At 41.6% G+C, this 12,671-nt stretch overlaps 1 protein-coding gene across 6 annotated transcripts in view; it reads right to left on the minus strand.

Moving 5' to 3' along the window:
* The window catches only part of ncor1 (nuclear receptor corepressor 1), a 110,833-nt gene that overhangs the window by 90,640 nt on the left and 7,522 nt on the right, over positions 1–12,671 (minus strand). For all 6 annotated transcript variants that reach the window (XM_024431758.2, XM_024431755.2, XM_024431754.2 and 3 more), the window contains exon 2: positions 3,858–4,049. In XM_024431758.2, coding sequence (XP_024287526.1) covers positions 3,858–3,968 — 111 coding nt within the window. In that variant the 5' untranslated portion in view covers positions 3,969–4,049. The remainder of the gene's footprint in view (positions 1–3,857; positions 4,050–12,671) is intronic.

Below are 12,671 nucleotides of genomic sequence, written 5' to 3' on the forward strand. Positions count from 1 at the left end.
CAGTCTCAACTCAAAATTCTTTATCGTCCGTGCTTGAAATTAGCAACACCACACAGAGTCCCGCAAACACATAAGCTAACTTCACTTATACTGTAAACGGCATACAATTCAACTTGTATGACCTTTTCTCGTCTTCTTTATCTAGGCTAAACACCTTGCTCTAGCAAGAATCTCTCTGCCTCCACGTTGTCCTTGAAAATGATTTGCATTCCCTTCCAAGTAAACAGCAGTATCACTGGGAATGCAGTGTGTGCCTGACGTTCTTCTTGAGTTCTTGTTTCTTTGCAGTTGCAAACTTCTTCCTCTTCATGGTCAGTTCCTTGGACAGGTCTGGGAAGAGAAAAAAAATGCTGGCTGCCTTCCCACTGAACTCCACCCATATCTTTAGTCACTTTAAGTACCTTGTCCCGGGCTGTAGATAGTATGAAGCGGGTGAAAACCGTTCTCAGGGGCCCATTCTCGCCAGGCATGGTTAAGCTGCGATGGGTTCGGTTCAATTTCAAATTTGTGCCTGTCGACAAATCCAAATCCTTCTGCTATGATTTTCTGCACACACGAGATTAGTCCTACGCCAGCCTCATGCCCCTCTTTCAAATTAACCAATCTCACTGTTAATGAGTTCTTCGACACGATTCCACAATATGACCGACTTTTTCTTGTGATTCTCATTACCCTTCTCCAGATGGGAGATGGCCTCCACTGTCGAAATCCGTCCCTCTGCCCAATCCATCCTCTCTTGTATCACATCAACTTTTTTCCTTCAGCTCAGTAGTTGTTTTTATCGTGGAGTCATCAGATGCAACATCAACAAAATCATGTTCATCTTTCCCATTTGCTCAAATAGATCCTTCAGATTTATCGATTTCTCTGGGTTTACGTGTTGATCCATATCTCGGTGGGGGATTCGGTAAGATTTGCTGTTTGTTTGCTAGTCGATGTGGCCTTCTGAATACTGCGTGTTAGGCTTGAATAGGTTTTTAGCATGTGTCGGCACTCCAATAACGGCACTTTAGCGGGATGTTTCAAAATGTAAATTATCTTTATATTAAACTGTCAATATATTAAGACATATGAAACTGTATGCTGTTGAATTTCAGTATTTCCATGGGGGTATTAGGAGCGCTCTAAAGTGCTGCCATCTTTTTAGGCGGTCGCATGTGACAACATTTTTTTGTACTTTGAAGAAAACAAATTGCAAAAGGGGGCACTGAGTTTTCAATATTGGTCAGCTATATCGGAAGATATATTTTAGAATACAAAAATGTATTCTTGGATGATCTGTTTTTAGTGATTATTTTTTGTCTGCTGATAGAATCAACAACTCAGATTTAAGGCTACAGAAGGTCCAACTGTTTAATTCTGATTTATATAAAACTTTCATAGCTTTTAAAAATTGTCATTAAATGGCATTGTTATTTCTAATTACTATTTTTGTATCTTTATCTTTTAAAATGATAACTGGTTTGCATGTATTCATTTTGGGAGACCTGTGAGATTTAGGTTTATTGCCATTAAGTAGTACGGTTTATTTGAGTTTAACCTGTAGTTGTTGGCTCTCTTCAGAAGTAAAAGATCGTATTCTTGCTTAAGTTGAGAAATTATTTTTTCTTCTTTACCTTTAAAAAGCCCATGTAAATTTTTTAAGTGTTCTATATTAATTTTAAAAAATCAGACTTAACTTTCGCCTAGTATGAGACTATCGTTCCCCTAATGTACACCTTAAAGGCATCCCAGATTATAATTGGGGGTGGCTTTTCTCTGTCCTCTGTCTACATTTGTAATGGTAAAGGTTATTTTATCATTTAGGTACTCAATACATTTCGGGTCCAGAAGAAGTGCTCAGTTAATTCTCTAAATTGTCACTGAATGTATTTTCTATTGGTGTAATTAAGAATGACACCGGAGAATGAGCCGATATCACTATATCATACATTTTCTCCTCCTGTAAATTGAGTGCATTTTTGGAAATAAAAATATAGTCAATACTTCAAATCAAATCAAATTTATTTATATATCCCTTCGTACATCAGCTGATATCTCAAAGTGCTGTACAGAAACCCAGCCTAAAACCCCAAACAGCAAGCAATGCAGGTGTAGAAGCACGGTGGCTAGGAAAAACTCCCTAGAAAGGCCAAAACCTAGGAAGAAACCTAGGTTAATAGCTTTTCTTACTCTTTTGTAGTTGGGAATCGCGAGGTGTCCTGTAAATTATTTCAGCCTCTTTGAAGGCTCCCTAAATAATTTAGCTTTTTTTATTACTAAGTCTGTCAAACTTATCGAATATATGATTTAGGTTACTTGCTAAAATAATAGTTCCTGTCTGGATTTGATTCAAAATAATAAAAAACACCAGATCTTTCCCTGGTGGGATATACAATGAACTCAGTGTATTTTTCACCACGTAAGGTACAATTCAACATTAGAAAACAGCCTTCTTGGTCCATATGCTGGGATAAGGGAAAATAGTGTATTCTTATTTATCAGGGTGCCTACACCGCTGTTATTACAGTAGGTGGAAACATAGTCCTCTCCAACCCAGCTCCTCTTTAAATTGTTCAATTTCTATTTAATACAACTCTTAAAAATATATACATACACACACACACACACACACACACACACACACACACACACATCTGCTGACTAACTCTTTAGGTTTTCGAGAACCATATGCACCCCCCCCCTCATGTAGCCCATGGACATTCCATGTGACAAGTTGGATTTTGTTGGTCTTTACTTGTATAGAATCAAACTTAATGATATCTGTTCCATCTATCATTGAAGAACCAAGTAAAAGATTTCAGCAGACATGACATGGGAGCGATGGACATTCCATAGAATGGGAGGATCATTGTATAAATACATAGCTATTGTATACATTACATACAGTGTCAAGAAAAAGTATGTGAACCCCTTGGAATTACCTGGATTTCTGCATAAATTGGTAATCAAATTTGATCTGATCTTCATCTTTTCTTCAAAAAAGAAACTAAGCAAAGTAAGTCTTTGGACTTGGGGCGCTATGCCTTAGGGCTTTTTAGCTCCGACTACTCTCCTAATTTAACCACAAAAAATGTTCAATTAGCCCTTTAAAATGATAAACTTGGATTAGCTAACACAACGTGCCACTGGAACACAGGAGTGATGGTTGTTGATAATGGGCCTCTGTACGTCTATGTAGATATTCCATAATAAAAAATGTAAATGAGCCGTTTCCAGCTACAATAGTCATTTAGAAGATTAACAATGTCTACACTGTATTTCTGATTTATTTGATGTTATAGTAATTGGACAAAAAAAAAAGATTTGCTTTCAAAAACAAGGACATTTCTAAGTGACCCCAAACCTTTGAAAAGTAGTGTATATTATAGTATAATTAAATCCTTCCATCTCGCTCCCAAACCAACCAACCAACCCCCCAGCCTACCACCACTCCACCTCCCAAAACCAAGCTTGTCTCACCCTCCCATTCTTACCCACCCAGGCCCACTATCTACCCATGCGTCCCATCAGTACGCGCTTGCGACTAGACATTCAAACCCCTCCTGGATCAACACCCCAGTTGCCTAAATAATAATAATAATAATAATAATAATACTCTGTAGCGCCCCTTGTGTGCACTTACAGTACTACGTATACCCCAGGATGTACAGAAACTGGTTGTTGTTTTTTTTTTAAACGTGGGGGGCCAAATAAAATTGCCCGCGTGTCAAATTCAGCCCACGGGCTGCCAGTTGGGGAATCTTGTAATAGTTAATAATTTGTATGAAGAGAGAGAAAGTCATTCTTGCTGGTAGTAAGTGTTAAGAGATGCAGTGCGAGAGAGTTATGATGTTACTTCATGCACAGTTTCTTACCTGTTGGTGACGTGTGGTGCTGAAGGTGTACTGGACAGAGTGTGGTGGGTAGCGGCTCTGCTCGCTGCTGAAGCTCCCCTGGGTAGGGGGGTAGCCCGAGCTACTGGACATCCTGGCTCAGTTTTGAGCCGGGCGGGCTTTTGCTGCACTGATCAGGGGCTCAGGTTGAGCATGGCTTGAGACCCAAACCACCTGAGGAAGGACAGATGGATGATTTCATATCTGTGTCCATCTTTCTCACACAAGGAAAGGAAGGACACTCCAGGTGAGTCAGTGCTTTTGAGGCATTGTGCAGCTGCAATATTTCTGTCTGAAGAGTAAGCTGAGCTGCATCTCAACTCCAAATGGGGGAGGATAGATTATTGTGCACCATATTAGTAGTTTTGTCAGTGTCAGTCAGTAGATTGGTAATGGATTAGGTGAAGTATCATCGTTGACCAATATCAGTCTCCTCAGTCAGACTTGGTTTTCCTCTGCTAAATCATTGAAGCCACTCGCCCCAAAATATACAAATTTTATAAAAATAAATAACAGAAATGCCTTGTTTACATAAGTATTCAGACCCTTGTCAAGAGACTGAAAATTGAGCTCAGGTGCATCCTATTTCATTGATTATCCTTGAGATGTTTCTACAACTTGGAGTCCAAGTTTAATTGAGTGGACATAATTTGGAAAAGCACACACCTTCCTATGTTAAGGTCCCACATCATGGCAAAAGCCATGCCATGATGTTAAAGGAATTGTGGTTCGGAACCACCAAGTCTCTTCCTAGAGCCGGCCGCCCGGGCAAGCTGAGCAATCGGAGAAGGGCCTTAGTCAGGGCCATGACCAAGAACACGATGGTCTAAGCAGCGATTACAGTCTTGAGTCTTCTTGGGTATGACACTACAAGCTTAGCACACCTGTATTTGGGGAGTTTCTCTCATTCTTCTCTGCGGATCCTCTCAAGCTATGTCAGCTTGGATGGGGAGCGTTGCTGCACAGCTATTTTCAGGTCTCTCAAGAGATGTTCGATCAGGTTTAAGTCCAGGCCCTGGCTGGGCCACTCAAGGACATTCAGAGACATGTCCCGAAGCCAATCCTGTGTGGTCTTGGCTGTGCGGTTAGGGTCGTTGTCCTGTTGGAAGGTGAACCGTCGCCCCTGTGAGGTCCCAAGAGCCCTGGTGCAGGTTTTCGTCAATAATCCCTGATCCTTGCTCCATTCATCTTTGCCTCATTCCTGACTAGTCTCCCAGTCCCTGCCACTGAAAAACATCCCCACAGCATGATTCTGCCACCACCATGCTTCACCATAGGGAAAGTGCAAGGTTTCCTCCAGAAGTGATGCTTGGCATTCAGGCCAAAGAGTTCAACCTTGTTTTCATCAGACCAGAGAATCTTGTTTCTCATGGTCAGAGAGTCTTTAGGTGCCTTTTGGCAAACTCCAAAAGGGCTGTCATGTGCCTTTTACTGAGGAGGGGCTTCCGTCTGGCCACTCTACCATAAAAGGCCTCTGTCAGAGTGACCATCGTGTTCTTGGTTACGTCCCTGACCAAGGCCCTTCTCCCCCGACGGCTCAGTTTGGCCGGGCGGCCAGCTCTAGGAAGAGTCTTGGTCGTTCCAAACTTCTTCCATTTAAGAATGACGGAAGCCACTGTGTTCTTGGGTACATTCAATGCTCATAAATGTTTTGGTACCCTTCCCCAGATCTTTGCCTTGGCACAATCCTGTCTCGGAGCTCTACGGACAATTCCTTCAACCTCATGGCTTGGTTTTTGATCTGATATCTACTGTCAACTGTGGGACCTTATATAGACAGGTGTGTGCCTTTCCAAATCATGTACAATCAATTGAATTTACCACATGTGGAATCCAAGTTGTAGAAACATCTCAAAGATGATCAATGGAAACAGGATGCACCGGAGCTCAATTTCGAGTCCAATAGCAAAGGGTCTCAACTTATATCAAAAAGGTATTTTCTGTTAGAAAACGTTGTCAGTGTAAACTTAAAACAACTAAAACCATAAAGTATGTAGAATAGATAATGGACCGATGTAGAGTACCAGTCAAAGGTTTGGACACACCTACTCATTCTAGGGTTTATTTATTTTTACTATTTTCTACATTGATATCAAGGATCTGGATAGATTCTGTATGGATGGATGGTCTAAGACTCGGATGGTCAATCTCATAAAACATTTAAGAAAAAAGGCTCAGTGCCGCTATCCTCGCAAGGTGAGGTCTTGAAAACAGGAGTGCCAATCATTTTGACACCCATCTTTGAGACCAAAAAAACCGTGTTAAACGAAATCTATTCTTCTGAGAAATTGTATTAGCCTAGTATAAAATATATATTTTAAATTAGCATAAAATATAGCTCAGTATAAAATAAAGTCTATTTTGCTCATCTTTATCAAGGGTGCAAATTATTTTGGACCCGACTGTATATACTGTCTGCCAGTATGCAACATAGATCAGCAGTTCCAACCTTTTCCATTCCAAGGACCACCAAATCATGCTCAAAAGCGTGAAGACCACCATTTTCAGAGTCGCAGATTTTTTTAACATAAAATATCTTGACAGTCAAACAGAGTAAATTTTATCAGGGAATGTTATAGATTAATTCCAAATTGAGCAAATTGAGAAGCAGCTACTGAAAAAAATGAGCTCCTACAAATATTGAAATTTACATGTTTTAGAGTGAAGTACATTGGAAAAAAGCTAAAGAAAACTGCAAGACTGAATTGGAGGCAAAACAAGCAACAATCAAAGAAGATAGGCTTTGGAAAAGTAACTATTTTTCATAAAATTGTACAGTTATCTTAGCTAGCTGAATTGTTTACCAGTTGCTAAGCAGTTGCTAGGGATTCTCCTGGAAGAAGCTAGCTAGCTAACAAAGAACATCTAGTTAACAGAAGAAAAGAAAGACAAAATAAAGAGAGAAGAAAAAGGACATCAGTGAAACAGTCCTCTAAAAGACACAAGAGACAATAGTACAAGAAACAACGCTTCTATTGCATTTATATTCTATGGTTTCCAAGATGGCGTAGCAGTCAGACGTCCTTTGTCCTCGTCTTGTCCCATGTATATGTTTCCTATCTTTTTCTTCGCATATCTTTTTACATATTTTTTCTGAAAACTCAACATCAAAACATTCTCCTGCAACCCGCCTCACCAAATGTGGTGCAGATCGGTTGTTTTTTCCCCAAAAGTATTATTCACCTCGTATCCGAAATCCACAACAGAAGCTAGCCAGAAGTTAACCAGCTCACAAGCTAACGTTAGTATTCAGCTAACGACGGCTAGCGGTCATCAGCTATCCTTTAGCTCGGAAAGCTATCGCCAGTTTTGTACAATGCGATTTTCTGTCCATATCCCCGGATTTCTACCGCAAGCTCTGGACATTTACACCTGGATCTTGCAGCTAACTAGCTGCTATCCACGTGAATATTGGCTAACGTAGATTCTGGCGCAAACACCAATTATCCCAGAGCTAGCCAGCTGAAGAGTTCCATCAGCCACTCCTGGGCTACAATCACCTATCCGGACCTGTTTTACTGCCGATGTGGAGCCCTGCTAACTGCGGCCCGCTAATTGTTAGCTGTCTTGAGCATGTCAGCTGCTATCTTCTTGGGCCACTATAACTAACTATTTTGACAATTGGATTGGTCCCCTCTACCACACGGAACCCACTAATCTACCGACGGAAATGCACGGGGTGGCTAAAAACAGACCTCCATCTTCTGCTAGCTTGTTACCCATGGCTCGGCTAGCTGTGTGAATCGGCGTGACCCCAACCAACCTCACTACTCACTGGACCCTTCTGATCACTCGGCTAAGCATGCCTCTCCTCAGTGTCAATATGCCTTGTCCATTGCAGTTCTGGTTAGTGTTTATTGGCTAATTTCACTGTAGAGCCTCTAGCCCTGCTCATTATACCTTATACAACCCTTCAGTTCCACCACCCACACATGCGATGACATCACCTGGTTTCAATGATGTTTATAGAGACAATATCTCTCATTATCACTCAATGCCTAGGTTTACCTCCACTGTATTCACATCCTACCATACCTTTGTCTGTACACTATACCTTGAATGTATTTTAATCGGCCCCAGAAACCTGTTCCTTTTACTCTTTGTTCCGGGCGTCCAACACGTCCAATTCTCATGGCTTTTAGCAGTACCCTTATCCTACTCCTCCTCTGTGCCTCTGGCGATGTAGAGGTGAATCCAGGCCTTGCCACTCCTATTCCCCAGGCACTCTCTTTTGATGACTTCTGTAATCGTAAAAGCCCTGGTTTCATGCATGTTAACATTAGACGCCTCCTCCCTAAGATTGTGCTAAAGCAGTGAATAAAACACTCTGCCAACCCGGATGTCTTAGCCGTGTCTGAATCCTGGCTTAGGAAGACCACCAATAACTCTGAAATCCCCAACTACAACATTTTCAGACTAGATAGAATGGCCAAAGGGGGCGGTGCTGCAATCTACTGCAGAGATAGCCTGCAGAGTTCTGTCCTACTATCCAGGTCTGTGCCCAAACAACTACTTTTAAAAATCCACCTCTTTAAAAACAAGTCTCTCACTGTTGCCGCCTGCTATAGACCACCCTCTGCCCCCAGCTGTGCTCTGGATACCATATGTGAACTGAATGCCCCCCATTTATCATCAGAGCTCGTGCTGTTAGGTGACCTAAACTGTGACATGCTTTTAACACCCCGGCCATCCTACAATCTAAGCTTGATGCCCTCAATCTTACACAAATTATCAATGAACCTACCAGAAACAACCCCAAAGCCGTAAACACGGGCACCCTCATATATATCATCATAACCAACTTGCCCTCTAAAGACACCTCTGCTGTTTTCAACCAAGATCTCAGCGATCACTGACTAATTGACTGCATCCGTAATGGGTCAGCGGTCAAAAAACATCCACTCATTACTATCAAACGCTCCCTGAAACACTCCCTGCAACACCGCCCCACTTCTAATTGACCTGGCCCGGGTATCCTGGAAGGATATCGACCTCATCCCGTCAGTAGAGGATGCCTGGTTATTTATTTTAAATGCCTTCCTCGCCATCTTAAATAAGCATGCCCCATTCAAGAAATATACAAACAGGAACAGATATAGCCCTTGGTTCTCTCCAGACCTGACTGACCTTAACCAACACAAAAACATCCGCTGGCGTTCTGCATTAACATCGAACAGCCCCCGTGATATGCAACTTTTTAGGGAAGTTAGAAACCAATATTTACAGGCAGTTAGAAAAGCCAAGGCTAGCTTTTTCAAGCAGAAATTTGCATCCTGCAACACAAACTCAAAAAAGTTCTGGGACGTGGAGAATAAGAGCGCCTCCTCCCAGCTGCCCACTACACTGAGGATAGGAAACTCTGTCACCGCCAATAAATCCACTATAATTGAGAATTTCAATAAGGATTTTTTCAAAGGGGGGGACACTCTTGACCCAAACTGCTACAGACCTATACCTATTCTACCCTGCCTTTCTAAGGTCTACGAAAGCCAAGTTAACAAACAGATCACAGACCATTTCGAATCCCACCGTACCTTCTCCGCTATGCAATCTGGTTTCAGAGCTGGTCATGGGTGCACTTCAGCCACGCTCAAGGTTCTAAACGATATCTTAACCGCCATCGATAAGAAACAATACTGTGCAGCCGTATTCATTGACCTGGCCAAGGCTTTCGACCCTGTCAATCACCACATTCTTATCGGCAGACTCAACAGCCTTGGTTTTTCAAATTATTAACTCACCTGGTTTACCAACTACTTCTCAGACAGAGTTCAGTGTGTCAAACCTGAGGGCCTGTTGTCCGGGCCTCTGACAGTCTATGGGGGTGCCCCATGGTTCAATACTTGGGCCGACTCTCTTCTCTGTATATATCAATGATGTCGCTCTTGCTGCTGGTGAGTCTCTGATCCACCTCTACACAGATGACACCATTCTGTATACTTCTGGCCCTTCTTTGGACACTGTGTTAACAACCCTCCAGATGAGCTTCAATGCCATACAACTCTCCTTCCATGGCCTCCAACTGCTCTTAAATATAAGTAAAAACTAAATGCATCCTCTTCAACCGATCGCTGCCTGCACCTGCCCGCCCGTCCATCATCACTACTCTGGACGGTTCTGACTTAGAATATGTGGACGACTACAAATACCTAGGTGTCTGGTTAGACTGTAAACTCTCCTTCCAGACTCACATAAAATATCTCTAATCCAAAGTTAAATCTAGAATCGGCTTCCTATTTTGCAGCAAAGCATCCTTCACTCATGCTGCCAAACATACCCTCGTAAAACTGACCATCTTACCGATCCTCGAATTTGGCGATGTCATTTACAAAATAGCCTCCAACACCCTACTCAACAAATTGGATTCGGTCTATCACAGTGCCATCCGTTTTGTCAACAAAGCCCCATATACTACCCACCACTGCGACCTGTACGCTCTCGTTGGCTGGCCCTCGCTTCATACTCGTCGCCAAACCCACTGGCTCAAGGTAATCTACAAGAACCTGCTAGGTAAAGTCCCGCCTTATCTTTGCATGCTGGTAACCTTAGCTGCACCCACCCGTAGCACGCGTTCCAGCAGGTATATCTCACTTGTCACCCCCAAAGCCAATTTCTACTTTGGCCACCTCTCCGTCCTCTCCAACTGGAAACACTTATCTCCCTCACTAGCTTTAACTTCTTATGGCTGGGGAGCAGTATTGAGTAGCTTGGATGAATAAGGTGCCCAGAGTAAACTACCTCCCTGCAACTCAGGCCAAGAAGAATTTTATGCATATGCATATTATTAGTAGATTTGGATAGAAAACACTCTGAAGTTCCTAAAACTGTTTGAATGATGTATAACAGAACTCATATGGCTGGCAAAAACCTGAGACAAAATCCAACCAGGAAGTGTGAAATCTGAGGTTTGTAGTTTTTCAACTCTTTGCCTATCCAAGACTGTGTAAATTTGGTCCGATTGCTCTACCTAAGGCTTCCACTAGATGTCAACAGTCTTTAGAACCTTCTTGAGGCTTCTACGGTGAAGGAGGAGAGAATGAGAGCTGCTTCAACCAGAGGTTTGGTACCAAGGCCATAAGCTCAGTCAGGCATGCACACGTGAGAGGTAGCTGCGTTCCATTGCATTTCTAAAGACAAAAGGAATTCTCCAGTTGAAACATCATTGAAGATTTATGTTAAAAACATCCTAAAGATTGATTCTGTACATCGTTTGACATGTTTCTACGAAATGTAAAGGATCTTTTTGACTTTTCGTTTGGCCAAACAAAAATGAGGTATTTGGACATAAATGATGGACTTTATCGAACAAAACAAACATTTATTGTGGAACTGGGATTCCTGGGAGTGCATTCTGATGAAGATCATCAAAGGTAAGTGAATATTTATAATGCTCTTTCTGACTTCTGTTGACTCCACAACATGGCGGGTATCTGTATGGCTTGTTTTTGTGTCCGAGCGCCATACTCAGATTATTGCATGGTGTGCTTTTTCCGTTGTTTTTAAAAAATCTGACACAGCGGTTGCATTAAGGAGAAGTTTATCTAACGTTCCATGCATAACCCTTGTATCTTTTATCCATCCCGTTAGCGGGATCTAAGCCGTAAGAAGTTAACTGAGTCTCCTCATTGAAAACATCCGAAGTTCTTCAAAGGTAAATGATTTTATTTGAATGCTTTTCTTGTTTTTGTGAAAATGTTGCCTGCTGAATGCTAGGCTTAATGCTATGCTAGCTATCAATACTCTTACACAAATGCTTGTGTAGCTATGGTTGAAAAGCATATTTTGAACATCTGAGATGACAGTGTTGTTAACAAAAGGCTAAGCTTGTGAGTGAATATATTTCTTTCATTTCATTTGCGATTTTCATGAATAGTTAACGTTGCGTTATGGTAATGAGCTTGAGGCTATAATTACGCTCCCGGATACGGGATTGCTCGACGCAAGAAGTTAAGCACCAGCTTTCAGAGCAGCTCACAAATCACTGCACCTGTACATAGCCCATCTATAAATAGCCCAAACAACTACCGCTTCCCCTACTATATTTATTTATTTTGCTCCTTTGCACCCCAGTATTTCTATTTTGCACACTCATCTACTGTCAAATCTACCATTCCAGTATTTTAATTGCTATATTGTATTTACTTCGCCACCATGGCCTATTTATTGCCTTTACCTCCCTTATCTCACCTCATTTGCTCACATTGTAAATAGACTTATTTTTCTACTGTATTATTGACTGTATGTTTGTTTTACTCCATGTGTAACTCTGTGTTGTTATGTGTCAAACTGCTTTGCTTTATGTTGGCCAGGTCACAGTTGTAAATGAGAACTTGTTCTCAACTTGCCTACCTGGTTAAATAAAGCCTACCTGGTTATACATTTAAAAACACCAACACCAGTAGAAATCCACTTTTTCGAGTAGAAAGACGATGGCCAGATGTTACCCAATGCAACATCACAACCACCATAAAAATATTGAATGAGTCTTCCACTTCCTTCATTCATATCAATAAGTCATAATTTTAGTAAAAGTATGATATATTTGGGCTTGAAATAACATAACTGCCCGCTTCAAGCAAATTTGTGCCAATGACGTGTCTTTTCCTATGCAATGGCATGTCAATTATTTTTAGCCTATGTTTTTTTGTTTCAGGGCTGGGTTTTATTTGAATGGTACCATACCACCCACCGGCATGGCATTGTTTATTATTCATAACCACCTGCAAAGTTTGCAAGTTGTAACTGCTGAGCTAAATAATAGAATCTTTGGATACAGCAAAGATGGTGGATAAATTA

This window comes from Oncorhynchus tshawytscha, linkage group LG09 (genome assembly GCF_018296145.1).
Source record: "Oncorhynchus tshawytscha isolate Ot180627B linkage group LG09, Otsh_v2.0, whole genome shotgun sequence".
NCBI classification, from domain to species: domain Eukaryota; kingdom Metazoa; phylum Chordata; class Actinopteri; order Salmoniformes; family Salmonidae; genus Oncorhynchus; species Oncorhynchus tshawytscha.